Here is a 26462-nt window from a genome sequence, read left to right on the forward strand (position 1 = left end):
TCAGCATAATCAGAGATTTTTTTTTCTAGGTGGCCAAATGCCTCTGTTAGCTAAGACTACAGTTTTGTTTTGAAGACACAGAAAATGTTTTTTCTGATGAAAAACAGGACAGCCCTGGAAACAAAAGCAATACCTAAGCCATAAATGTATAGTGCAAGAAGCAGCTATAATGCAAGTCAGTCCAAACCACATATGACCAACCTGAAATACTGAAAAAAATACTGAAATACTGAATAATATGGAAAATTAAAAAAAATTAACTCTTGTCTTATCTTGACTCCGTTTAGCCCTGTACCACGTTATAGGTCATGCAGGGAACATGAATTCTGTCTTCTCTGAAAAGATGGCAAATTCTATAAAAAAAAGTAACCTTCTAATGGTCACATAAACCAGTGATGATTTCAAAGCCTGCTGCTTCTAGGCTATGTCACTGTTTAAGCCAATACTCTTTAAACGTCTTGTATTTAAGCTCCTAAGTGAATAAGGGAGACTGATTCAAAGAGAGGATTATGGAAATCCACTACTATTATGCAGAATATTCTTCCTACTATTGAACAGACTCTGATGACTTCCAAAATCTATACAATTAGGAACTCGAATCTCTAATCTTTACAATTAGGGAATTAAATCTCTCTTTTCCTATAAGTAAGTCTAGCATTATTGATTTTCAGAAGATGAGCCAGTAGTGTATTTATGATGTTTCCCTGTTCCTACCAGAAGTCCTTCAATTTATTGTTCAAAAGTGAAGAAGCCTTTGTGAGGGATTCCCTGCATCCTCTCAGTAAATTGCTCCAGTGCCCATTTACAGGTTAAATATAATTTCTGAGCAGATTAAATTACACCAGTTCTAAAATTCAATCGCAGGAACTCTGATTCTCTCTCTTCTCCGTTTTGTAAGTTTCCGATAGAAAACAGACAAATCTTTCTATCTCAGCTGCAGCTTCTGACTGAATTATCTCCCTGTGCCCTTGCTGTTAAAATCAAGAGTAAAACATCTTTGTTAAACCAAAGAAAAGACAGTTTCTTTTAACCATGGAACTGAACCTTAATTTTTCAGAAGACTTTCTAACTTGCTAAGATTAGAATTGGACATAACCTTCCAGACTCAGAAAGATTTTTATTTAAAATCCCCTGAGATGGCACATTTTAATTGACCACCTACCTCAAATCCTGTTTAGAGTCACTACTTCATCACTTCATGATGCATTTCCCACTCTAAAAGTAGGATGTTATTCTTTGGTCCTGAATGCATGATACCTTTTCCTTTAGTCATATGGAAAAGTACACCATTAGCACGTGTTTATTTCCTTCTTATACACTATCCACTCCTATGGTTAAGTACCCCAAACCTTCTGGAAATATGCATAAGAAGCAGAGGCAGAAGTATTAAATGAGCTGGAAACAGAAGAGGCATTAAGCTGAGCTACAAGAGAAACAGAGGAGAAAACCACGAATGTCAGCTTCCCTCCATCTCACACTCAGAGGCCTGTACTGGGGCACCAATTCCTATGTGCTGGAAGATTCAGATGGGCTGATTAATGAGATTATAATTTTTATCTTTCTACTCTTACAGACAATATTGACTCTACTGCAGGGATACATTATGAATTAGACCATGAACGCTGCAGGCTACTGACAAACACATTAAAGTAAATAAACACTGATTTCTTTGCATCTGCTCTTGCATGTGAGTCACCACAGTCAATTATCCAAATCAAATGTATGAACACTAGGCAGCAAAAATACTGATTCAGATTAAGTCATGCACAAAATCTGTCTGTGCCACAGGAGAAAGACTTGATTTCCATTAGTGATGCTGTGGCATGATCACAATAAAGAGGATGCAGCAGCAATGCCGGCACAGGGAACATCTCCCCCAGCTCTGCCCAGCCCTGCAGGTGCACTGGCGTAACTTCGCGTGGCCACAGTGCAGGGCAGAAGGGAAGAGCTGATCCCTACAGGTGACCAGCAAACAACTATTCTGTCAGAGTATGCCTAACACATTGCGAGAGACAACTCGCCGCTGGGACAGACCCAGGGCAGGGAGGTGATTCTGCTGCGTAAGGAGCGAGGAGACGCTGAGACCTCAGGAAAAACACGCCGGCCCCTCCCGCCGCCGCCCCGCGCGCTCATCGCTGGGAGCTGGAGCGGCTCTCACAGACGAGCCGGCCGGGCCTGCGGAGCGAGCGCCGCGGGGTCGCAGAGCAGCCGCTCACCTCCTACCAGTTTCGGCACCTTCCCGATGCGGCCCGTGATCTCTGCCGTGAGCACGGCGAAGTCCTGCTCGTAGCTCTCGAAGTCGGAGGACATCGCGGCGACGGCGCTGCCGGTGCCGGGGGCCCCGCTCCGGACGGCGGTGCTTCCGTGTTCTGCCACCCCAAAACGCGTCCCCCACCCCGCCCCCGGGCGCCTCGCCACAGGTTCCGGCGAAACTCAGGTGCTTTAACCGGCACGGCCCGGCCCCTCGTGGCCGTCCCGACAACCCCTAGGCGGTCTTGGCGCGCGGAATCGCCCTGCACCGCAGGTACCGAGGAGAGACGGCGGCGACGGGTCACTCCCGCTCCGCAGCCCCTCACGCCCCGCCTCGTAACCTACAGGGGCGGAGGAACGCGGCTGCGGCACTACCGGAGAGCCGCTGTTTCCCGGGGGGCCCATATTGCAAACGGACCGCGGGCGGGCGGTGGCAGGGCGGGCCCCGCCCCCGCCCCTCCCCTTCCCACTCCCTTCCCTCCCCTCCTCTTCCCAGTCCCTTCCCTTTTCCCTTCCCGCTCTCGCACTCGGCAGCCGGCGGGAGCCATGCACGGCGGCGGCGGGGCGGCAGCGGTCGGGCGGCGGTAGCGGCGATGGTGGGGCCGGGCGCGCTGCAGCGGGCGCGGCGCCTGTGCCACTGGGGTCCGGCGGTGGCGCTGGCCGTGGTGGCCGTGTGCTCCGCCACCGCCATGGCCGACGCCGCGCTCTGGTACTGGCCCTTGGACACGGCCGGGGGAAGCGTTAACTTCGTGATGCTGCTCAACTGGACCGTCATGATCCTCTACAACTACTTCAGCGCCATGTTTGTGGGCCCCGGGTACGTCCCGCTGGGGTGGACGCCGGTAAGCGCTGCCTTGCGACCGTCTCATGCCAGGGCCGCGCGGAGGACCGGCGGGCAGCCCTGGGGCCGGGCCGACCGCCCCCGCGGTCAGGACAGTAGAAATCGCGTGTCTTCTGGTGCCGCCGTTTGTCCTCTGTCTCCCAAAAACGCTCCACGCTCTCAGGCCATTCCTTCTTCCTTATCTTGTTCCGAAATCTTTCCTTTGCCTCTCCCCGCTTTGCTGCTGCCGCTTCCAGAGTTTCCCCAGCTTGCTCCTGATACCGAAATCGGACAGACAGAAACTTTCTAACACAGTTTTAGTATTAGAAAGCAGCACGCTGGACACTTGAAGCATCCTTCCTCTAATCGAGTGTGCCGAGCGTTGGGTAAACAGAGTTTTTATTACCCACACTGATTACACATTCATTAGCTATCCCTGCTTACTTAATGTATAACTATATGTAATGTGTATGTAATGCTTTACCTAACATAGTGACATTCCTTCTCGGAAGTCCTTATGTGGCTTTTTGGGGTTTTCTGTGGTGGTCTTCAGTGGCCAGTGTTGTAATATTTTAGGTGACAGTTCCTTGACCGCAGTTCTTGAGTGAGGACAGCACTGTTGATTTCCATGACTCCTGCTTTGTCAGCCTTGCAGCGCTGAGCTGGCATCCTGCTTGCCTAAGTTACATCCTTTTGCTGCTTCTCCAAGGCTCTGTTGATCTGTTCTGCTGCCCTTCTCCATCCCCTCCCTGTGCTGTTAGGGGTCTGGTAATGGTGCTTGGCTGGCAGCAGTTGCTGTGTTTCATACGGGCTTCTCAAAGCAAAGCAGCAGGAAACAGGCACTGTTAGCTGGGAATGAGAACCTCACGGTTACCTGCATGCTCCTGTGGACACCTGTTTTGGAGATTTTGCTGCTAGCAGTAACAATTAGAAGAAATTAATTTAGAAAATTTTGGTTTTATTTTATGCAAGCCGGAAAATTACATGGTTACCTTCTGCTTAGCACAGTACAAGATAGAAATTTGTATTTCCTGTGCTTCAGTAATCTCTTGGAAAAGTCATAGTCAAGAATGATACAGGTTCAGTATCTCAGGGCAGCTGCCCAGAGTTTGTGTTCCAGTGGCATGATACAAAGTTTAGTACTGGTCACCTTTCTAATTGTGGAATATTACTCAGGACAGAGTCTAGGCAGAAGAGGATCCTGATAATCATCTTAGTAGGACAGCTGGGTGGATACTCCACTTCCTGAGTGGAAGATGTTGGCCCCTACTTGCTGTCTACAAGTATCGCTGTCTCTCATCTTGCTGTAGTTGGTGTGTGTGTGTGTGTGTGCAAAAGAGATTTTAAGAGAGTTGAACATTAGTGTTTGCCAGTGCTGTATCTTAGCAGTGTGGTTTACAGTGTAAAATGCAGACAAAATGTGTTCAGGAATTTTTTTTTTTTTTAATTAGAAGGCCACATGCTTTTACTCTCAGAACTTCACTATGAAACCCTGCTTGTACAGTTCCTCTTCCTGACAGAAGAACTGTTTATTTGTTTTAGCAACCAGCACTTTCAACAGTGGGAGATGGCTGTGTTGATAGGTAAGAGATTAGCTAGGAGATTATTTAATTTTGTTTTTTCCTCTCTTTGATGCCTGCCGTTAAATAGGGTTGGGCTATGAAACACACCCTGTCAGAAGAAATCAAAGCTGCTTAGGTTAGGAAAATGCCAAGATAAACTTTGCCAGAGGAGTTATGTATACATCTAACACTCCTATTCTTCTGTTTAAAGGAAAAATCTCAGGATTGCATGTATCTCCAATACTGTAAAGTGTGTCAGTCTTACAAGGCACCTCGTTCACATCACTGTCGAAAGTGTAACAGGTACTGTTTCTCTTTACAATTGTTTAAAGTCCATATTAGAGCAGCTTCAAACCTAATGATGGGTTATTACTATAATTTGTTCTCCCAGCACTTGCATTGTGCTTTTTTAAAAAGCTTCCATAGGAACACTATAGCCCTTTCAAGTATTTCCACTTTCTAGTTGCATGATTTCTATACAGTTTTGCTGTGCTTTAGTTTAAAAAGAAATTACTATCTTTAACATTTTCTTTATAGTTTGAAATCAGTATCTCTTCAGAACTTCTTGATGGTACTAACAAAACAATGCAGGCCTGCTTCCAAGATGTGAGCCTGTGAAAATACCTAAAAATCTTCTGAAGTCTTTTTAAAATTTTTAGTCCAAACATTGACCTGCTTAGAGAGTAGAAATACCTGTTCTGTCATCTTTCCAAAGATTAAATGTTGATTTGAGTGGAAATTTTGGACTGTTTTTTCACTCTTCACCAAAGCGAGTTTTTGAGGGGAGTTGGCATGTTAAGTGAAGTAATAAGCCTTTTGGGTCAACTTAAGAAGTTTGCACCTTGTTATCTTCCAACACACTTGTTCTGATATGAAGGATACTTTCTTATAAATAGCTGTTACTGGAATTTAGTGTATCTTGAAGAAATCAAGGCACTTCAGCTGTCTGCAGTCCAGGCAGGTCGTCCTCTGAAGGACTCTTAAGAGAACATGGTGAAAGGATATTGCAACATACACATTCATTTGTTATTTCTATAAACCCAGGATGTGCAGTCAGTGTTTTTCTAGGAAACTGAAACTCCAGAGCAGTGCTGTAGTTTGGCTACATCATCCCCAGATTTAAAATTAATGACTCTTTTCCTCAAGTGACAATCTTTACTCTGAGGAGTGATCACTTAGGTGCTCTTAGATTTTTACAATGTCAAGGTAATTTGTGATGTGAACAAATCTTTAATCAGGTGGGGTTTTTTTGCATCTGTAAGCTGCACCAAAAATAATGGGCTTTATATTTATATTGAATACAAGAGTGTCTCTAGGGTGTTTACACTTGTTAAATGTATTTTGAATAAGATTTTCAGTGGTGTAAGGTCAATACATAACTATTGAGAAGGCTTTCAGAGGGTTTAGAAAGAGGCATTATCACACTTCTGTGTAACTTCAAATATTCTTTCTGCAAGTAGTTCACAAGAAATTTGAGATTTCCTTTATTTTCCTGGTATTCTTATTTTTAAAAACTGCCATTAACAGTACCGCTTAATTATTGTGATCATAGCTCTTACAAGTCCCATTCTATGGCTCTGTCTCCAGGCTCTGTTACTATGGTGTTTATTAGCAACTGGTAAGTTTGAGTAAATAGGAGGACAGATAACTAGGGAGGGTAGGACCTGGAAGCACTTTTAATTTGCTTTGTTTCATTCTACAACATGGAAATATAATTCTGAGTTGCAGCTAAAAAGAAACAACTGTGTTGAAATGTCAGAAATTGGTGGGTTCAAATGAAAGAATGGAGGCTGAGAAGTAGAAAGTCAGACATCCTTTGAGTTTTTTGGGAAACATCGTACGTGTCCTTTATATTAATCAATACTTATCATTCACAGGTGTGTCATGAAGATGGATCACCACTGTCCCTGGATCAACAACTGTTGTGGATACCAGAATCATGCATCTTTCACTCTGTTTCTCCTCTTAGCTCCACTGGGATGCATTCACGCTTCTTTCATATTTATTATGACAATGTACACTCAGCTTTACAACAGAGTAAGAAAACATAACAAAATGCTCAAAATATTATTTAAGTCATGTGCATAATCTTACCTCTGGAAGTATGAGAAAATTTAGTTTTCTGAGAAGCATGTGAAATTCCTTGTTATTCTTTCCACATGCACTCCCAGTTCTGCTCTGTACCTGTAAGAAGTATGTATGTTAACGGAGGAGGATTCAGAGAAAGTTGTTTTTATTTTCATTCTTTTTTTTCCCCTGTTGCTTCTCATAATCACAGGGAGTTTCCTAGTGCTTTACATTGAAGACAGTTTCTGAAGTAGCACTTTATGTAAAGAGAGACAGGCTGTGTTTTGGCTGGCACAGAAACCAGCTGCTATTTATTTCCAACACTCAAGTTATATCCTATTTATTTTCTTTCACTGGCCACTTTTTTAGAATTGTGTCCATTTCTTCAAGGAAAAAAAAGTACATTATTTTTGGGACTAAAATTAAATATGCTAGCTTTGGGTTTTTTTTTAAACTGGAAAGCTTTAATTGTAGCGACAATGAGCAAAGCTTGTTCTGGAATACACCCCTTATCTCAGATCCATGGTTAAGATTATAAGGTTTGATTTCAGCCTTTGTGGTTGCAATGAAGACCTTGATAACATCAGCTGAGTGGAACAGATGAAGTTGTATTTGTAGCAGCTGAGTTGTGTTTGCAGAGTGATAATGTTGAGAAGTGGTGTCTGCAAAGCTTTCAGAGAAAAGCCTGCAGCATTTCCACAGAAAATGGGGACTGTTCTATGCAAACATTGTCCATCTGACACTGATGAATGTGTTTTTATTAACATAGCTGAAGCCAGATTTTTTTGCTGATATTTGGGCCTGTGGAGCTTACAAGATGATGATTATGGTTTCACTTTCCATCTTGCGAGAAACAAACTTCTGAAGACAAAAGAGAAGTCTTTTGAATACTTTTTTTTTTTAGTTTTTCTGCTTGCATTATAAACCTGTCAGATGTTGGACACTTACCTCCAGAGACAGATTTTTTGTAGATGACTTGCTTTGTTTCAGCACTTGGAAAGTTCTAGAGCTGAATGGTATTTTTCTCTTTGCAGATATCTTTTGGGTGGAGTTCTGTGAAGATTGACATGAGTGCAGCCAAAAGAGACCCTCGTCCCATTATTCCCTTTGGACTGTCTGCATTTGCTGCATCTTTATTTGCCTTAGGACTGGCATTAGGAACAACTATTGCTGTTGGTATGCTGTTTATTATCCAGGTAAGTCTATGACTCTGTTACAAAGAAGTTAAAAACTGTAAGTTTTGCATGCTTGTGGAGCAAAAACAGAATTCAGGATTGAGATAAGAACAGTTGTTCAGAGCTTATGTTGCTGTATAACTTTTCCAGGGATTTATGTAGCTTTGTCCCAGTTTTTCTGTTACCACAGTTTAAGGTTTTTTTCATTATTTTTCATGGGAGGACTTGGATGTGAAAATCTAATAAACTTAAGAAAACATGAGATGGGTTTTATAAACTTCCTAAAAAAGGCAAGACACTTGCCCTGTCCCTGAAAAGAGGTATAAATGTGCCTGATACATTTCTTAAAACGTTGGAGATATTTGGAAGGAAACAAAAAGACACATTTTAAGCATAAAGTGCAGTGCTGGCTGATACTGTCTTAAGTATATAATTCTAGAGCGTGTATCTCTGCTGAGGGTTAGCTTCTAACATATTCAGTTTAGTTTATAGTTAAGTTTAGTTTGAGTTAAGTCTATAAAGGTTGCTTTGTTCTTTAAAACAAATTTAGTTTGTTAAATGAAGCTTTCTTTGCATAGCTGATGTATTCCTGCAGAAAATAAATCCTAATTTCACCTAACACTTTTATTTCAGATGAAAGTAATTTTGACAAATAAAACTTCAATCGAATCCTGGATTGAAGAAAAGGTAAGCTTCTATTTCAGTATTCTTGTACTGTTACAAAGTTTATTTTTTGTATTTGTAATTTTTTTGTTTCATCTATGGATTAAAACCAAAGATGTTGTTTCAGTTCACCACTGACTTAACACCTACAACAAGCTTTTCCCTTACTATATCTGAAATTCACTGAAAGAGATGAGAAATCATACAAATGCATAGATTTTTCTTTTGTTTTGGAGGATTTTGCTGAACATAGAATAATACTTGCTTTGAAGAGACTCTGCTTGTCTACTTGAAATATGTAGGTGTTTTCATCTGAAACTTGAGCTTTGTCATTATACCTGTCTGTACCTTTAATTGTTCACCTCACTGAATCATTCAAAGTGGCATCTTTTGACTCATGGTTTTTCCCATTTCTTACTTTGGATTGTAAGGGAGGTTTTTCCTTGATTTGGGAAAATATTCCTTGATTTTAAAGAAGTACTAGGAAATACTTAGTTTTCTCTCCTTTAAATTTCTCTTAGATTTCCTTATCTTTATAGGGGTTTTCACAGGATTTTTCAGGAGCAATGTAGTCAAGCAACAGTAGCTAAGTTTAGAGGAAGCAAAACTGGCTCAATATTTAGAAATTAGTTTAGTGCTGCCTGGGTTTTTTGTGTAAGTCCACAAACATTTCACTAATGTCTTGTCTTTCTTTTATTTTGTGTGCCAAAATTAGCATGAGAATTTTGACTGTGTATAAGTACTTAAAGTATTGTAATGTCAGCTCTTTGCAGAGAATATGGCTGGATCCAAGTCCTGTTAGACCTTTGAAAATTGGGATAATGGAACATAAATGAAAGAAATCCCTGTTATCACTGTGTTGTAGAATTTGGAATAATATGTTAAAACATTTACCATAAAACACAGGCTGCTAATATGTCCCTTCTGAAAGCTGAGCATGGACTGTAATACATGAACATTTAATAAAATGGCATTATTGCAACAGAGAACACTGCTCTGTGGCTGCTCCACTAGATGTCATCAGAACTGTGAGAATGTAAAGCTCATGACTATGGAATGTGGGCGATTCAGATCATGCTGTGTGTGCATTCTTAGAGGAGGAATTGGCACTAGTAATGTTGAGTCATGATTATGATCATTAATCAAAGAATTCTGAGCTGTGGAAGCTTTTGTATGTAACTGAGAAGTAGTCAGACATTAGTCCCTAAAAAAAAAAGCCATAAAATAAGATCAGAGCATGGAGTGAAAGATCAGTGTAGTCAGTGGACTCTGTTGTTAAAGAGTAAATGAGGAGTGACAGGGATGGGGACACCCAAACCAGACTTACTTCTGAATTATTGTTTTCAGTAGTTTTTAAAGCCTGGGTTGGTATAGCAGGGGTTCACTGTGCTTGCCTGAAAATATTTGCCTTTAGGTCCCATGGACCCATACAGAGCTTATGACCTGGCCTTCTTAGTATTTGCTGCTTGACTGCAGTTTGTAGGGTGTTTTTATGTACTGCATTTCTTAATTATTTTCCAGGCCAAAGACAGAATCCAGTACTACCAAACGGGTGAGACCTTTATCTTTCCCTATGATATGGGAAGTAAATGGAAGAACTTCAGGCAAGTGTTTACATGGTCTGGGATTCCTGAGGGAGATGGCCTGGACTGGCCAGTTAGAGATGGATGTCACCAATACAGTTTGACGGTAACTGGTCTTCGATGGTATCTCAAGTTGATTCTCCCCTCTATCCAATTGTCCTCTTTCCTTTGCAATAATAGGCCAGCTTTTTAAATAACTAAAATAAACTGTCTTGAAATACATGTACAGAAGTTCTGTTAAATGTTCCCCCATTTTTGATACACTAAAGTTATGCTTCAAACTGCTAATGGTATTTCCTGTGTTTGTTAAATGGTTTCAGTACCTGGCTTCATTTTGTGTTGAATGCTGCCTAAATTTCTATTTATAATCATTTATAGATAGAGCAACTGAAACAGAAAGCTGACAAGCGAGTAAGAAGTGTAAGTATTTGTGAAGTTTGGTCTGAAATTATGTTGAAATTCGAGTATAAGTAAATGTAATTAATCCACATAAACAATGTATAGCAATCTCTGCTTAATTAAACTTGGCATTTATTCTTCACATTTGCTTCTTAGTTTCCAGATGGGAAGAAACATGATAATAAAGATGACTGTGCTTCATTGTTAAGCAGTTAATTTACAATTTAGAGTCCCTTTGACAGCCGTTGTCATTATGCTCAAATCTGTGGTATGCTTGAATTGAATTTTTTGGTGTGAAACTTAGCAGCAAGGCCATAACTCCTATAAATAACAAACTGCTGTGTTCTGTTCCAATCTGTAGGTGCGGTATCGAGCCATAGAAGATTACAGTGGTGTCTGCTGCCCTGTGACTAAAGGTGTTAAAACATTCTTCACAACACCGTGCACTGAAGAACCTAGAATTGCACTGAGTAAAGGGGATCTGATTTTAGCCACCAGAGGCTTAAAGTTAGTGGCTCCACACCTTTATGTTTGGTTAAAAGAAATATTGAGATGAGTTCTGGCATCTAATTACCTGTTATGCTTCTTTCTCCAGACACTGGATGTATGGTGAGAAGATTCTCATCTCAGCTGCCGATGGTATGGAGCAGTTAATTTCACTTTTTCTGTTGAAAATTGCAAATCCATTTTATAGCTGTCTAGAAACGTGGCCAGTATTATATGTTCACTTCTCAAAATGTAGAATGGTGACCTTAGTGGCATTAGCTTCTCTCCACACTCCACAGTTTTTATTCTTTACATCTAATAGACTTCCCAGTTTTGACAAACATTAAATGACTCTGTGAGACTGACAGAACACTCATTTAGTAGTTTATTGAAAGTTGAGTGGGGAGGGGAACACTTCATATTCTAAGAAAAAGTTAGACTTTTAGACTCTAAAGAGGTTAAGTGTGATTCATTTCTTTGATGTTTAAATGGTGATCTGTCTTAAACACATCCAGGCTTCCTACCTACACACCCTATGTAAGTGTAGAGATTAATCTTTGTGTATCTTATAAAACCAGGAGACGTTATGTTTTTGGTTTGGAATAATTTCCATAGACTTTATTATGCATTTATAAAACTAACTGTGGGTGTTGAAGATGTTAAAGATTCCTGCTGATCTGCAGAGGGTCAGCATCACAGCTACCTGCATTGAAGCTTTTTCATTTTTCACTTCAGACCTCTTGCTTTGGACTGAACTAAAATTCTACCTGCCAAAGAGTGTGTTGGATTCTGTTGTTTCTTCCAAACAATTGTTAATTCATTGCATTTGCATTTCATATTTGCGCAAGTGAGGCTGCCAGCAGTCACTACACTGCAAGAGTCCATGCTTTTCATGGGAGGTCTGAAACCTTTGTGGGCTGGAAGTGCCCTGGCAGCTCACTCCAATAAACTCCTTCAGACATCAGATATAAATGAACGCGGCAGCAGTTTGTCTTGCATTGCTTATTGTGAAGATTAGCAGGACATATCTGTTCTACTGAATGTTGGGGGTTTTTTAAATCAGGTAAAATGTGGCCTGAATGGGGAACTTGGTGAACACTGAGAGACTGGATCAGACTAGACTTCAAAAATAGGATGAGTTTTGTTAGGAATGTATAGTAAAATGCTATAAATAAGCAGGAATAAAAAGTTGCACTACAGCAAGATGGCAGAATGAATGATTAAGTAGCAGTTCTTCTGTGGGAAGAAGACTCAATCATAATCTTAAGATGAGCCAACACTTTCAGAAAAGAAAAAAGCATACAGCTTCCCAGATGCGTGAAGGAAACCTTCCATCCTTCTCAGCACTGGCAGAGACTCTGCTGAAATACTCCTTACCAGTAAAAGCAGTTACTGCATCTCAAGAAAGAGGAAGATCAACTGTAAAGGGTTGAGAGGAAAACAATGAGAATAATTAGAATAATAGAAAATGTGACTTACAAGGAAAAGCCAAGAGAATTGGGATGGTTTACCTGGAGAGGAGTGGGAAATGGGAGACAGTCAGGGTATGTACAAATGGTCATCAGCTGTGTGAAAGTCAGTGGTAAACAAGTTTATCTGTTTCCTGTGTCCCTGGCATGTAGAAAAAGGAATTGTAAACCTGATTTTTAGACAGAAAGAGGTATGAGGAGGAATTTTCTCAAGGAAGGTAGAGCACTGCAAAACTTTGGAGATGTCTGAAAACATTTTAAGTAGTTGGAGAAAATCCATGCATCCCCAGGCAATGATGTTAGAAATTACTTAGATGTTCTGCCTTGTAGAAGAAAGTAACTTATGTAAATGCTTGATGTCTCTTGCAGTCCTGTGTTTTTCCTCAGTAGTGGGTCATGTTTTGTTCTAAGTTAATGCAACTTTTCATGTCTTAAGGTGGAATAAGAGAACGAGGCTGGTTCCCTAGGAAGTGTGTGGAAAAATGCCAGTATGACTCTGAAACGGATCAACCAGTGGATGGAGAAAAGAAAAGCAAATAGCCTTCTAATTTTTTAAAATATGAAATGGAATTTTTACTTCAGACCACAATCCTTTACTTGAAATTTTCTGTATATTACTTTAGACTTATGCAATGAATATGTTAGGATGAGGTTTTCTTTTCCTCACAGCTGAAAGGGTTGTATATGCCTGTGCCATGGTTTGCATACTTTTTAAACAATACATAATTGAAGAAGCCATTCAGTGGATTGCCTCCAAGATGCATCTTTTTCATCACAAGTCAGGATTGTTCTTTTCTGTTTGAATTGCATTCTGAGCATTCAGATTTTAGGTTTTTTTCCTCAGCCGCATCTGATTGTTATGCGTGCTGCTTATCTTTTGTATTTCTCTGAAGCTGCCCCTGAAAATCTTAAAATAAACACCTGATTCAAATTCCAGATAAAATTTGTTACCTGTGACTTTTAATGATGTCAATTGTCCACTTCAAATAAATGATACATTCGTATTCACTTGTGGGTTCAGTTGTTCTTAGACCTAGAAGAACTAGTTTATGTGCATGGGAGTGTGACCTGACTGGGAAGTAAAGATTTAACCTTGTAAGTTGTTTTTAAAGGTTAAAAAGATTTCAGCTGTTGCAATAGGAGTATTCTGTGCTTTTAATGGCAAAAACTACAGCTAGCACTGTCTGCTCCCTCTGAAATCTTAGTCTGTACGCAAGAGATCTTGATCCATTTTAGAGTGAAAGGAAGCAGTAGCCAAGAATGAAAATTTTTGTGAGTCTATTTGCTACTAGCTGTTAACAGCCTTTTAAAATAATTTTCATTTAGCATCTAGTATGGATTATTAGAAGGAAGACCTTAAATTGGAGTAACTTACACCAGCTCAAGTGTTTTTAAATGTCTCCAAAATGCAGCAGGTGGTTTTGTTCTCTCATGGTGTAGAGGTACATGTCAGCCAGGTTGAGAGGTTTTGAAAATTACTGTCTTAAGCAAACACCTGGTTTACCTCCACCTGCATGAGTTGTCTCAGGCAGATGAGCATTTCTTAAACAATATAAAGCGTGTACAGAAATGCCTACATACCCCAAGCCAGCATTACTCTTGTATGCTCCTACTCAGATGCTATCTCTAACAGAAATCAGGTTTTTTGTCCCCTCCAGCTGTGCATTAGTGTGGATGGTGAACCCCTACTCCTAGCCTGTTTCTGAGCTGTGGCAAGGGAGTTAGTGTTCAGTTTTAGTAGTTTGGAAGCAGGTGATTTGCCTCTTGTGAAAACAAAGTACTTACTTTCTAGAAGCAGGCTTCTTTAGAGGTATTGGAGTGTATCATACTTGTAGTTTCCTTACTTGCAAGGATGTAACTATTTTGGAATGTGAGTACAAATTAACACAAAAACCTCCGAACTACCTGGAATACTTATAGTCTCAACTGTGGTAGTTTCTGATCAGTGGCTGTAGAACCAAAGATTACAAAAAGAAGCTTCTCTTCCAGCAGAGGAAGCTGGCAGCTAAGCATCTCTCGTTCTTGAATTTGACCAAGTGACCAGGAGGGAAAAACAGAACTCCCCATGCTAGGAAGCCAGTGATACAGCTTTTACAGTTGACTTGCCTGTAGCATTAGAGAAGTATTCCAGTGTTGTCTTGAGAGCAAGGCTTGCAATAATGACCCTCATTAAAACCAAATTATGAATGAAGAGCCAGTATTTCCCTTTGAACACTTCCTGCCTGCATCAGGAAAAGAAGAGACTAGCCAGGAATTACTAAGTTGCAGGCAGAGCAGTTGTTTCATAGAGGTTGAAAGAAAAAATAAATTTGGTTTTGGAATGCAACTCTGATACGATTTCAGAGCCAAAATCAGGCAGTTGAATTCCTGATGTAGGGCATAGGAGTTGTTTCCAATTTAACTAAACAAATGTTTGTCAATGTTCATATTAAGTATCTGCCTTATGTGAATCATGTCTTAGTTATGATATCTCATTATTCAGCATATGTGCATCTCTGTACTGGAGACCAGATGAGTGCTTTTAAAAGCAACTTGGAAAGTCTGGATGTTATTTTAGCACTAAATCTTTGTATCATGGCAAAAAAAAAGTTGCAGAGAGTTGAACTTCATTGTACCTGTAGCCATCCTTACCTCAAATCTTCACCAGGTACAACAGTGCTCCAAGCCTGCTGTAGCTTTTTCTAGTGTTCAAACAATAGCCTGAAGTAATTTTTGCACCAGGTCAATGCAAACATGCCTAAAGTGCCCCTGTTTTTACTTCAGATCCATGTTGTGGAAGTAGTTCGTATGGCAGAAGTGGCACACGAGACCAGTTTAAGACCAATTTACGCTTGAATTGCTGTATGTGTTTTATTGCTCAGGCCATTCACCCTCCAAGCCCATCTGTGCAGGGAAGCATCACTGTTTATTGTATCAACAAAAGTACTTTCCAGGTACTGCAGCAGGTGGCATCATAGAATTCAGCCTCGAGTTTCTACAGATCTCAGTGGCACTGGATTTACTGTCCCCAACTGACGTGCTCATTTTTGTGTCCAAAATCAGGATACACTTCTTCTTCCCTCTGGTTCTTTTTTTTTTTCTCCCCAGTCTCACCTGGGGAAAAAAATTAGGCCACCACGTGTTTTCATGTCACATTGCTTTAAGGAAAGCCTGGGAAAGATAAGCAACATAGTTACACATGCACTTTCGGAGACTTAGAAGCCTTTACAGCCTCACATTTCTGCCAAGCACAGTAAGTGACACAATGGTTACCTGCAGATGTCAAGGTCTTTGGGCCCAGACTAGAAACAGAATTGGGTCAGTTGTTTTCACTAGTCAAAACTAAAGCTGCCTCACAGCAAGGGGTGGATCTTTTGATAAATCTTGCTTTCATTTTGGGATGGCTGACCAAGAGCATTAAAGAGGGAGAGGAACAGCCACTAGCTGAACAAGACAGGGAAGACAATTCTTGTACCCAGCAAAGAAAACTGGCCTAGGAAAGCTACAGATATGCCTTCCACATGTTGCATCCTCGCTAGCACTGCGTTGCCTTTTGAACTGCTAGAGCAGACTACTGCAGGGACAGGGACGAGCTCTTAGCAGAGACAGCAGACTGATGGAAGATGTAAGAAAATGTTTGCATCTTGCTTAAATAATTTTCTAAAGCAGCAGCTTTAGCACAAGAAAATCTCACATCTTATTTCATGTGGTAAAATCACTGTTTCAGCTCAGCCTGTGCTGAAGACAAGGAAAAGAAAGTCAAGTAGAGGAGCAGCTGGACTACAGGAGCAAATCTGGACTACACTACACTATATGGCTGGAGCTGTGGCTGACCAGTGACAGCATAGGGAACAAGTTTGTGTTCTGCAGCAGTTGAGTTCTAGCCATAAAGAGCCAGGCAGCTGACAATGTGGTTGCAGCAGAGCCACAAGTAATTCACACGGGCTTTAGCTGGATTGTGCAGTCTCAATTTATTGCATCCTATATCCCTAGGATTGACAGCTAAAGTTTCACACTTATTAGGCTCAAATTTGTAAGTGTAAAGACTTTAACACTGCCATTTCACTTGAAAATGTGCAAAAACTGATCCAGTGCGTCCTAAAGAATGAACTCTGTTTGCTATAGACAAATGTACTTTGCAAACCAGTTGTTGCCAGATTACTCATTTTCATTATAAACAACCTATACCCTGTGGTCCAGGACTAGGAACAGGAAATTCATTTTTGTGTTTGCTAAACAGACGTTAGCATGAATTCATACTGAGTTCAGTCTGATTGCAGATCAATCCACAACAAGCCACAGTGGAGTTCATAGTTCCAGCAGGAAAACAAGATTTGCTTTTGCCAGTGAGAAGTTCATACAGCTGTCTTTCAAAGGCTTGAGGCTCTTGCGTGTTTTTGCATTTCAGTCACAATCCAAGAAAGATGAAAGTTCTGGCTTTGCCTAGACAGGTGATGCTCAGTCCCACAGGATGTTAACACTGCTAATTGTCAGTTATACTATAGCTGTCTTCATCCAAAAGTCATTTTTCTCAGGTACTAGAAACAAATTAATTTAAGTTCCTGTTTCTCTCCACTCAAGCCTGTCTTCACCATAGGCCATGTAGTGTCACAGATTTAACTACTCCATGCAGTTTAAATTAAACTGGCCATTTATTCCTGAACAGATGAATAGAGGGCCTCAATCTCCTTCTGGAAGAATTTAACAAGGTCTCCTCGCTTTGCCTTCAGTGTTGGTGTCAAGAGTCCATTTTCTACAGAGAACAACTCTGTGTGGATGTACAGGTCTTTAACCTATTAAAAGAAAACAATTTAGCATATAATGCCTAATTAAAAGACAAACAACAGTTCTTCCCAGCTTCCTTGGGCTCAGTGCAAGAATTCAGTCCCAGGAGATCCAGTAACTAAACTGGTTTTTTGGCTGACACAAGAGGGTGAAACTCCAGAACAGCCCCTACAGCCTGTTGTGAACCTCCACACTATCTCTTGGCAACTGCTACTGTTGCCCTGCACAGCTACTGGTCTCTTGGTGTAGAGACAGGCAGCCAGTGTTTGACTGCTTCAGTTGTCGAGGGCAGCTGCCTCAGGGCCCCTCCTGGCACAGTCAGTAGCAGGAATTAAGACCTCCCAGCCATTGTGTTAGCAATACAAGTGCTGGTGACAAGCAGGCTTGAAAGTACTCACTTGTTCAAAGGATTTAAGGCCAGCGTCTCTTCCCAGTCTGATCAAATCGTCTAAAATAGCTTTCTTCACTGCCTAGAAGAAGCACAGCAGAAGCAGAGTGGGTAAAGCTGTCATTCTGTAATTGTAGCTCAAGACCATAACTATTTGCCCAGTCAAGGAGAACTGAGGATGGAAAGAATACATATTTAAACATTCAACATTTCTTATATTAAGGCCACTACAAAGTCATGTCTATCTTCTCATTGGAATGGAAGCAGCGATAGCCCTTGAAGCAAGAGACACCTATACTCAGTTCCAGTTTTTGCTGTAAGGCTGTTTGCATGACTCACCCAGCATTAAACCAGTTCAATTTACCAAAAAAAGGTGAATAGAGCAAAGTCAGAGCAATGTAAGATTGGACTTAGAATTAAATTCTGTCTCTAGCCCACTAAACACAAAGCCACTCACAGGGTTTTTGCAGAGCTCTTCAAAGGAGCCTTTTACTCCCAGTTTTGCTGCAAATTCTGGAAGCATCTCAGCATCAGGAACCACTATACCTATTAAGAAAGACTGAAAACAAGTGGAAGTAGTCAGGCTGAGACCAAGATAAGGCATACTAAATGTCTTTGTGAGCTTGCTTGTGGACAGTGTTTCTATGACAAGTCACATATACATCCCCATGCATTTTCAGAGTTTCAAAGGTAGCCATGAGGATTTCCAAGTCACTGAGAGTTGTGACAGCAATAATTGAAGTACTGACGCAGTTTGCCAGGTGTGCTCAATGATCCAGTAATTACTTTTGGCTAGTTTACAGATTGAAGACTGGCCTCTGCTAGCATAGGTAACACCTCCATGGCAAAGGAATGGCAAAACACTTCTGCTGTGCAGAAGGGCTGAGAGAGTTGGGGTTGTTCAGCCTGAAGAAGAGAAGGCTCCAGGAAGACCTTTTTGTGGCCATTCAAGACTTAAAGGGAGCTTGCAAGAAAGATGGGGACAATTTTTTAGTAGGGCCTGTGGAAATAAGACAAGAGGTAATGGTTTTAAACTATAAGATAGTAAATTTATATTAAATACAAGGAATTTTTTGAAAGTGTCAGGGTGGTAAAACAGTGGCAGAGGTTGCCCAGAGAGGTGGCAAATGCCCCATCCCTGGAAACATTAAAGGTCAGGCTGAATGGGGTTCTGAACAGCCTGAGCTAGTTGAAGATGTCCCTGCTCATTGCAGGGGGGACTGTTCTATGAATCCAAACTGTACAGAGCTGACCTGACATACTAATCCCACACGAGTATGTAATTAGCCTTTACCCAGCTTGCAAAAATGCCAGTTGGCACTTGGGAAGTCTGTAGGTCTGAGAACATATTCCTATAAACACAGCTCTCAGGAACATACTTTGTTCAAGGACTCTTGTACATACATACATTTGTACCCTGCTCATCCAGAACTCATTGTGGGAGGAAATCTTGCAGGATACTCAGTTCTAACATCACTTACCCTCAGACTTTCCCCATGTACAAAGACCTGGGCTACAGGAGCACTTCTGATATAGACATTCTCTATCTTCTCTGGAGCAATGTATTCTCCTTGTGCAAGTTTAAATATATTCTTTTTCCTATCAATGATCTTCAGCGTTCCATTCTAGAAGTTAAAAGTGGAGGTCATTAGTTCCAAGTCCCTGTCTTGCTTATATAAGAAAAGGTATACAGGCTTTGTATGAAAGGTACATCTGGAACTAGTCTAGAAACCACATACTGGTCTTTGCTTTCTACAGAGAGGGGTTTGTCTAATTTCTCCAGTTAGCTCAGGACATGATTAGATAGACAGCTCCTTTATTCTCCCCAGACAGAAACCAAGATACCTTGTTATGTCACTTCTACAGTGAAGAATAGTCTTAACTACAGGCCTAGCAGGTGTTATTTGGTATCTTGTAACCTAATTGGTCTTTGGAGCTTTGCCTGGAGTTACCTAGGGAATCTACTGTGTAGAGACTTTTATCCTAGAATTCCATCTTTAGAGATCACTGTGAAGTAACAGGAATTCACATGCAAGAGATGGTTTGTATTAAGCAATTACTCACTGGCAACCATTTCCCTATGTCTCCAGTGTGGAGCCAGCCATCTTTATCAATTGCTTCTGCTGTCTTCTCAGGGTCTTTCAGATAACCCTTGAACACATTTGGTCCTTTAATGCAGACCTATAGCAAGTACAGAACACTGTTAGTCACCAAGTCTTATGTTCCAGTATTTCCTGACATGCATAGGAGATAATGCCTACCTCGCCTTCGTTGTTAGAAGAGAAGTAGCTCATTTCTTCCACATCATCTAGTTTTATGATATTACAAGCCAGAGGGGCTCCAACATGGCCTAGGAGAAAAAAACAACAACAAAAAAAGACTGCAGTGATAGTATATACCTACTGGCTTTGTTCACCGCTTTAACAAGAACCACTACTGTTTAAAGGAGTCTGGCATCAAACATTCAAGCAAGTTGTTGCAATGCCATTTTCAAACAGTTAATTTGGGACAAAAAGCAGCTAAGACTCTAAGACTTAGAGCATTATTGCTGTAATCAACCACACCAAGCACAAACCACTCCTGCCTCCTTAGGAGCCCCTCTCATAGACCCTGGTATTCATTTGCATTTCATCCTCATTATGCTCTGCAGTTACTGTGTTCACAACGATGGTGACTTGAGTCTGCCTTTAGAATATCCAGTACTTATCTTATGGTAAGATAGAAGCTAAATCTTCAAGGTCCTTCAGGAAAATAATCAAGTATCATGTCTAATATTTTTGAGTATTTAGGAGTATTTTTTGAGTATTTAGCATCATTTCGGAGATCAAGCTAGTTTCTTAAGGCCATTTGGGAAGTCCCTGTCCAGTTTGCTCAGCTCTCTCTATTCCTTTCCTGTATTCTGGGGCAGAGTCTAAACTGACCTATGACACTTTACACCAGGGTTCCTCATCTGGTTGAGTCAAGAATTTTAGCATCTATTAAGCAAACAGGTGATTGTTGATACCAAGAATCAGTTTGAGTATCCATGATTTAATTTTCATTAAACTGAAAGCAGTAGAGCACCTAGTATTGAGTGCCCCTTTATGCAGACAGTTCTGGGAGGCTTTCCAAGTCTCAGCTCCCATACCTGTTGTCCAGTCTCCAGGCATTGAGAAAGTGGATCCAGCTGAGCATTCAGTCTGGCCATAAGCTTCAAAGATCTGTGCAAGAAAGGATGAGTATTCTTGAACATCAAGTCCTTGATCTGAAAGGCCTCAGTTTCAACTGTGCCCATGGTCAAGTGTTCTTCTTAGGAAGGAAGCCAGAACAACCTTTGCCTTTAAGATATCTTGATCTTATTGTGTAACCAGGTGTTAAAGTTCACCTATGCAAACTTTGCTTCGGTCACCTTGTCTTCTGTTCTCAAATGTGCTACACTGGGAGCTCATTGACTGTCAGAATAAGCCACAAAGCTCAGAGGCAGCTGCCTGACTTTGAGTGCTGTATGTTCCAATTTCTGCTGCTCTATTCCTCTTCCCAGAGCCTACAGCATAGTTTTTTGGTAGTGTAGTTTGAAGTGAGTCCTGCAGAACTTTTTTCCTGTAACAGTTAACTCAGATGAAGCAGTCTGTAAATACCCAAGACTGACAGCAGTTTCCCCAGGAACAAGCTGAGCTGGACCCCAGCTATATCATTGGTCACTCATTTATGCATAGTTAAACAGGGCTTAATTTAAAAGAAAACTCATCTTACCTGACAGCCTAATGCTGCTCTAAGAAATGTCAGGACAGAGGGAGATATAGGAGCTGCACCTGTTACCATGATACGCACTTTTCCACCCATGGTTTCCTAGAAGTGAAAAAGAAGCCATCAGATCCTCCAACAGTACATTGCTCAGCTCCCTTACACTTAGAATAACTTACCTGAACTTTTTTGAAGACTAGCTTGTCCCAAATGCTGTCATTTCGAATGATGCCCTGTTTTATTTCAGCCATCTTCATAAAAATAGCAAAGTTTAACAGGTAACGCTTCACTGGGGTGTTTGCACCACTCTGGATCTGCAAGGAAAAGTACCAGTGACTCTTGAGTTTAACTCCCATCTGTACCTCTCATTCTTGTCTTGTTAAGAGGCATCATATCTTACTTCAATGCTCTAGGGTCTGTCTTCACCACTGTGGTGTCTAGAAGGTGACCCGAAAGGCAATACTGGTTCATGTTACTGCTGAAACACTACAGCCATTGCTTTGAGGAACAGGGATCCTTTTAGCTTTGCACTTGATTCATTTGCACTCCAAAAGTTAACAAAGTTTTTGTCTCTTAACAGCAACAAACGTAGCCCAGTCATGACTGGAGACACTGTTCTTATACTCCCAGAACTCTGTCCATCTCCTCAGAAAGGATTCTAAAAAATTCTTCCTGCTAAGGGGTAATTAACTAGTGGGGATATTATGGCATATTCAATATTGCTTTGTATTTGTATGCTTGCTTGGATATATGAACATGAAGACAATTTAGCTAAAATGGCTCACGTACCTTGTCATATACTCTATTGAGCAGTCTTGGTACAACTGGAAATAGCGTTGGCTTCAAGGTTTTCATGTCATCTGTTAGCAGCTTGATATCTCCTTGGAAGAAGCCTACTTTTGCTCCACAGCTGTACACCACGGCCTAAAAATTGACCAGACTAACTTTAGTCAAGAAGAATTCCTAGCTTCACTAGCCATAATTATTAGTCTCTGAAAAGCAGCATGACTTCCAGTGTCCACTTGTAGGAAAGTTACTCTGTGAATAGGTTTTGAGGACATACAGGTTGCTAACATGTCTTTTACTATAATTTGATTTATAAAAGCTCATATATATATATATATCTGTACATACCTGTACAACTCTCTCAAACATGTGAGCCAAAGGAAGGTAGGAAATGGCAATATCAGAACTTGTACACTCAATTGTGCTCTAGAGGGAAAGGAAGTAGAAGTAGGTTAGCATTTTCTATGCCTGCTTGAGTTACTTTTAAGTAGAAAGTAAATAAAGTTTGGATCAATTTGAGTACTTTGAGATAGACACTTCCAATGACTGAAGCAACTCAGGCTCAGGCTCATCCATCACCTCTTCAAGATTTGCAGCTGTCCCTTAGCCACATTAAATCAAAATTAGTTTTATGTTTTGGCATGACATGAAACAGGTGGTTTAGTACTCCTGGTATTTAGGACTGACACATTCTAGAATAACTTTTGTGTAGAAGTTCTTATTCAAGTCAAACGAAGTTCCTTGCAGTACTATTGTCTCATTGAAAATGGGGCACTTAGGAAAGCATCAATTTCTGGGAGTGAATGGTTTACAGAAAATGCCCACATTACAGCTGACTTCATGACTTAGGGACATATCCTGGAGATCACCATTAGCAGTAGCTTACCTCTGTGCTCCTAAGGAAGGCAGCAGCATTTGAAACAACATTCTGATGTGTCAGCATGGCTCCTTTAGGGTTACCTTTGGAGAGATCAAGCAAGGTGAGCTGTGGCTCTTACTGCTTCTGCTGGCAGTTTCCCATTTCTTGTCTGGCTCAGTTTGAACTATCTCAGTACTAGGCTCAGTCACAGCAAGCATTGTCTTAAGAGATCACAAATATGCCTCATCTTGAGTGCTTTCCGCTATGGATATTACATAAAAGAGATGGCTACTGAAACAGCAGAGCACTTGGGAGTAGCATAGAAAATGCTGAAACATGATTTTTTTTTAGCTCCTGTGGATCAAAATACACAGTTGAACAACCAATCTCTTTTACATTAAGGCTGCATTTTTCATAGGGTCAGACAAAATGAATTTAGCTTTTCTTGCCCCCAGCTCTAAGAAACTTTGTCCTAGTGCACTTGACTTGTAGTGACAGTATCCCAAGTAAAATGCAACAGTGGTTTGACACTGCTCTAATTTACTTGTTTACTTCCATATTCTTAGGATTTCTTTTTTTTTTTTTTTTTTGCCAAAGGGAGGCTCTTTCAGTGGGGAAGAATCACTATGAATTCTTACCTGTGGTTCCACTTGTAAAACACACAACAGAAAGATCTTCAGGCTTAGGAGGCTAGAGAGAAAAAGCCACATAAAGTCAGTGTAAGGATTATGATGCTTATCTGCAATTATATACAATTCTTAACTGTGATGAATCAGGAATTCTGGTTCACAAAAAAAGTTCTTCCAGCCTCCTCTACTAGCAGCATAGCAAGAGGTCTTTCCAGAGACTAGTTTTACAAGTCTATAGCTGTTTCACAGAGATACTTACAACTGGTTCTCTGATGTTGTTTTTTCCCAGCTCCTGTGTTAGAGAAAAAACCACAGCTTAACAGATGTGCACAATAGGTGAATAGGTAAATGCATTTCAAATGCAACAACTGTTTTACTACTTTGCTTCTCAATACTCTGTCTCATTCAAACAGGTACGTCTTCCTGAATCCAATACCCATAACTGAAAAACTGCCTGCTGCAAGTGTGAAAAGGACACATTTGAATGTGTGGAAAGTGATCAGAACTACTTAAGGAATTTGGAAAACCTGAGTGGAGATGTTTCCTTTTATTTGACATAGGGCACATCTCTTTACATGTATACAAGCTTAAGCCTAGTATTGGGCTGTCTAAGCAGCCAGTAATTTGCACTTACTGTTCCAATTAGACTCGAGTGCCAGCTTAGAAGCCTGATAAATCCTGTTACAACAGTATCAGGAATTAAGCTAAGCGAGTCTTCGGTTTAATGCTTACTGGCTGTCCACAACACAGACACAACTTCAGTCAATGGTTTGAACTCTGCAACTCAATTTAGCTGAAGATATCAAATTTCAAAATGACTGCTCATCAAGATCTCAGGTACAGCTGCAACAGTCGAGTAATCCTTACATTAAAGTGTCATTGCTGCCACAGAAGATCAAGGTGTCCAGCTGGCAAAGTATTCCAGAAGCCTTTAGCCACCTACCTCAACCTCCTGCAGTGACAAAATTTCAATTCCCACTTTAGCTCCTCTGTCCTTGAGCTCTTTATCAAAGAGATCCATGAGAACAATAATCTTCAGACATGGGGTCTTTTTTTCCTCACAGTTCTTAAGCAAGACCTCTGCCTTAGCAGGTGTGTCACAGATCACCACACTTATGTCAGCTACAGAAAAGAAATTATCAGAAGTCTATTTAGAAGACATGAGGCCAGTGACAGCTCAGCAGCACATACTTTTAGAACATAACATTGGTTTGATGCCATTTGCATTTGTTCATACGGATTCAGTGGCTGGCTTACAGTGCTAAGACGGTTCCTCCTTCCACACACAACTGATTGGGCAAACCTGAGATTCTGGCAATATAAAGTGAGGGCAAATGCTGAGGAGATGAAGAGAAATATCTTTTCTCACAGTCAAGATGGACAGTGAAACTTTTGGTATTGCCATGATATTGTTTGGGTTTAGCCATCTTCCTTAAATCTGAAGAAATTTGGGCCCAGTTGAAAGAGGTAGCTAAAATTCTTGAGTTAATACTTCAGCTGCCCTGCAGATGCAGTTACAAAAGCGTTTTCCTTTAAGTCAGCAGAGGAACTGGATTTGCCTAGGCCTGCCAGTTCCCAGTTAAACTGGTAAATCACAGCTGTGTAATCCCAAGACAAGACCCGTTCCAAGGTTCACCGCCATAACTGTTGAAGGGATTTTGCTTGGCAAATCCTTTTTATGGGATGAATCCCAGATCACTGTAACAATAGTGGATATTTATTTCCCCCATATCTCTCCTAAGACTGGGGGAAGAAAGTCTGAAGATTTATTTAACTTCCTTGCCAGTTTATTCCATGGTGGCCTGCTAGATGTTGTCTCTACAGAACATGCAATAACCTGATAGATTAAACAGATTTAGGCATACCTTTACCCTTCCCTCCTCCAGTCTTTTCATCCTACAACTTTAAATCAGACACACACATCTAGTCTTAATTTACATGCAAGTCTGTCTGCATTGTCTGTTTGTTTGGCAGTGTGGGAGTTCAAGATTGCAAAATCTCAAGTAGCAAATAGTTGAGCACTCTGATTGCAGAATGGTCCACAGGATCTAGCAGATCCTTCAGTGGTCTTGCAATCAAGACATTAGGAGACATAGGAAGCCCACTGGATTCTTCTAGGCATTGAACCATGTGCCCTGAAAAGCAGCTTAACTAACAAATTAAGTGTCTATAAGAGCAGCAAGGTTAAAGCTACTCTGGTTTTTACAAATTCCCTTGAACTTAGCCCTCCCAAAACAAAGTTTCCTAGAAAAATCCTTACGAAAGAGTGAAAGTCAATATTTACCTTTGTTAAGAATATATACAATGGCCTCTGGTCCCAGAGTGTCATAGAGAGGAACAGCAACCATTGAGTAGGTATAGCAGGCATACTCTGAAATGATCCACTGAAAAGAGAAAACAGCATAGCTAAGGAAAACTAGGAGCTCTCAAGACAGGATTGCCTACAGACTTCATACTGCTTGACTAGCCCATGCACATGGCAGTGGGGGGCTATGTAAGGAGCACATCCATGAGAATCAGAGTTGTGAGAGATCATTTTATTACATGCTTGGAATGGTATGTGCTCAGTCAGTAAAAAGGGAATTGGGAAGGAAAAAGTTGTGATTGTTCCTCATGTGGCCTGCAACTATTTAAATACAGCCTCTCCTCTCACCCCAAGGTGTCAGAATAGTGTAGGAAAGAATACACAATTTGTTGCTTACCTCTGGTCTATTCTGAGCAAAAATGCCAATAAACTGGTTTGATGATGGTTGGCATCCTTTTTGCAGAAGCCCTGATCCCAGGTATTTAGTTCTGTCCGAAACCTGCAAGGTAGTTTTTCCCCCACATTAGTGTTACA

At 40.9% G+C, this 26462-nt stretch overlaps 3 protein-coding genes across 9 annotated transcripts in view; 1 reads left to right on the forward strand and 2 right to left on the reverse strand.

Annotated features, from left to right (window-relative positions):
* VTI1A (vesicle transport through interaction with t-SNAREs 1A) overlaps positions 1–2392 on the reverse strand; it is a 258892-nt gene extending 256500 nt beyond the window's left edge. For all 4 annotated transcript variants that reach the window (XM_039554080.1, XM_039554078.1, XM_039554082.1 and 1 more), the window contains exon 1: positions 2217–2392. In XM_039554080.1, the coding sequence (XP_039410014.1) occupies positions 2217–2310 (94 nt within the window). In that variant the 5' untranslated portion in view covers positions 2311–2392. The remainder of the gene's footprint in view (positions 1–2216) is intronic.
* A 344-nt stretch (positions 2393–2736) lies between these two features.
* ZDHHC6 (zinc finger DHHC-type palmitoyltransferase 6) lies at positions 2737–26379 on the forward strand. Of its 2 annotated transcripts, none has more exons than XM_039554077.1 (10): positions 2737–3092; positions 4844–4935; positions 6510–6669; positions 7734–7895; positions 8508–8561; positions 10059–10226; positions 10499–10540; positions 10881–11026; positions 11115–11158; positions 24037–26379. In XM_039554077.1, the coding sequence occupies exons 1-10, from the start codon at positions 2844–2846 to the stop codon at positions 24048–24050; spliced, it is 1131 nt and encodes a 376-aa protein (XP_039410011.1). In that variant the 5' UTR covers positions 2737–2843; the 3' UTR covers positions 24051–26379. The 2 variants fall into 2 exon arrangements, with proteins under 2 accessions (XP_039410011.1, XP_039410010.1); XM_039554076.1 differs by lacking the exon at positions 24037–26379 and adding an exon at positions 12911–13482.
* Positions 15311–26462, reverse strand: part of ACSL5 (acyl-CoA synthetase long chain family member 5) — a 31289-nt gene continuing 20137 nt past the window's right edge. For all 3 annotated transcript variants that reach the window (XM_019293765.3, XM_019293764.3, XM_010408940.4), the window contains 17 exons: positions 26326–26427; positions 25908–26007; positions 24567–24745; positions 23883–23915; positions 23633–23684; positions 23022–23095; positions 22484–22561; positions 22139–22273; positions 21529–21663; positions 21359–21454; positions 20754–20826; positions 19888–19976; positions 19691–19807; positions 19108–19251; positions 18084–18185; positions 17637–17708; positions 15311–17246 (listed from right to left, as the gene is read on the reverse strand). In XM_019293765.3, coding sequence (XP_019149310.1) covers positions 17106–17246; positions 17637–17708; positions 18084–18185; positions 19108–19251; positions 19691–19807; positions 19888–19976; positions 20754–20826; positions 21359–21454; positions 21529–21663; positions 22139–22273; positions 22484–22561; positions 23022–23095; positions 23633–23684; positions 23883–23915; positions 24567–24745; positions 25908–26007; positions 26326–26427 — 1722 coding nt within the window. In that variant the 3' untranslated portion in view covers positions 15311–17105. The remainder of the gene's footprint in view (positions 17247–17636; positions 17709–18083; positions 18186–19107; positions 19252–19690; positions 19808–19887; positions 19977–20753; positions 20827–21358; positions 21455–21528; positions 21664–22138; positions 22274–22483; positions 22562–23021; positions 23096–23632; positions 23685–23882; positions 23916–24566; positions 24746–25907; positions 26008–26325; positions 26428–26462) is intronic.

Source organism: Corvus cornix, chromosome 6, assembly GCF_000738735.6.
Source record: "Corvus cornix cornix isolate S_Up_H32 chromosome 6, ASM73873v5, whole genome shotgun sequence".
Lineage (NCBI taxonomy): Eukaryota > Metazoa > Chordata > Aves > Passeriformes > Corvidae > Corvus > Corvus cornix.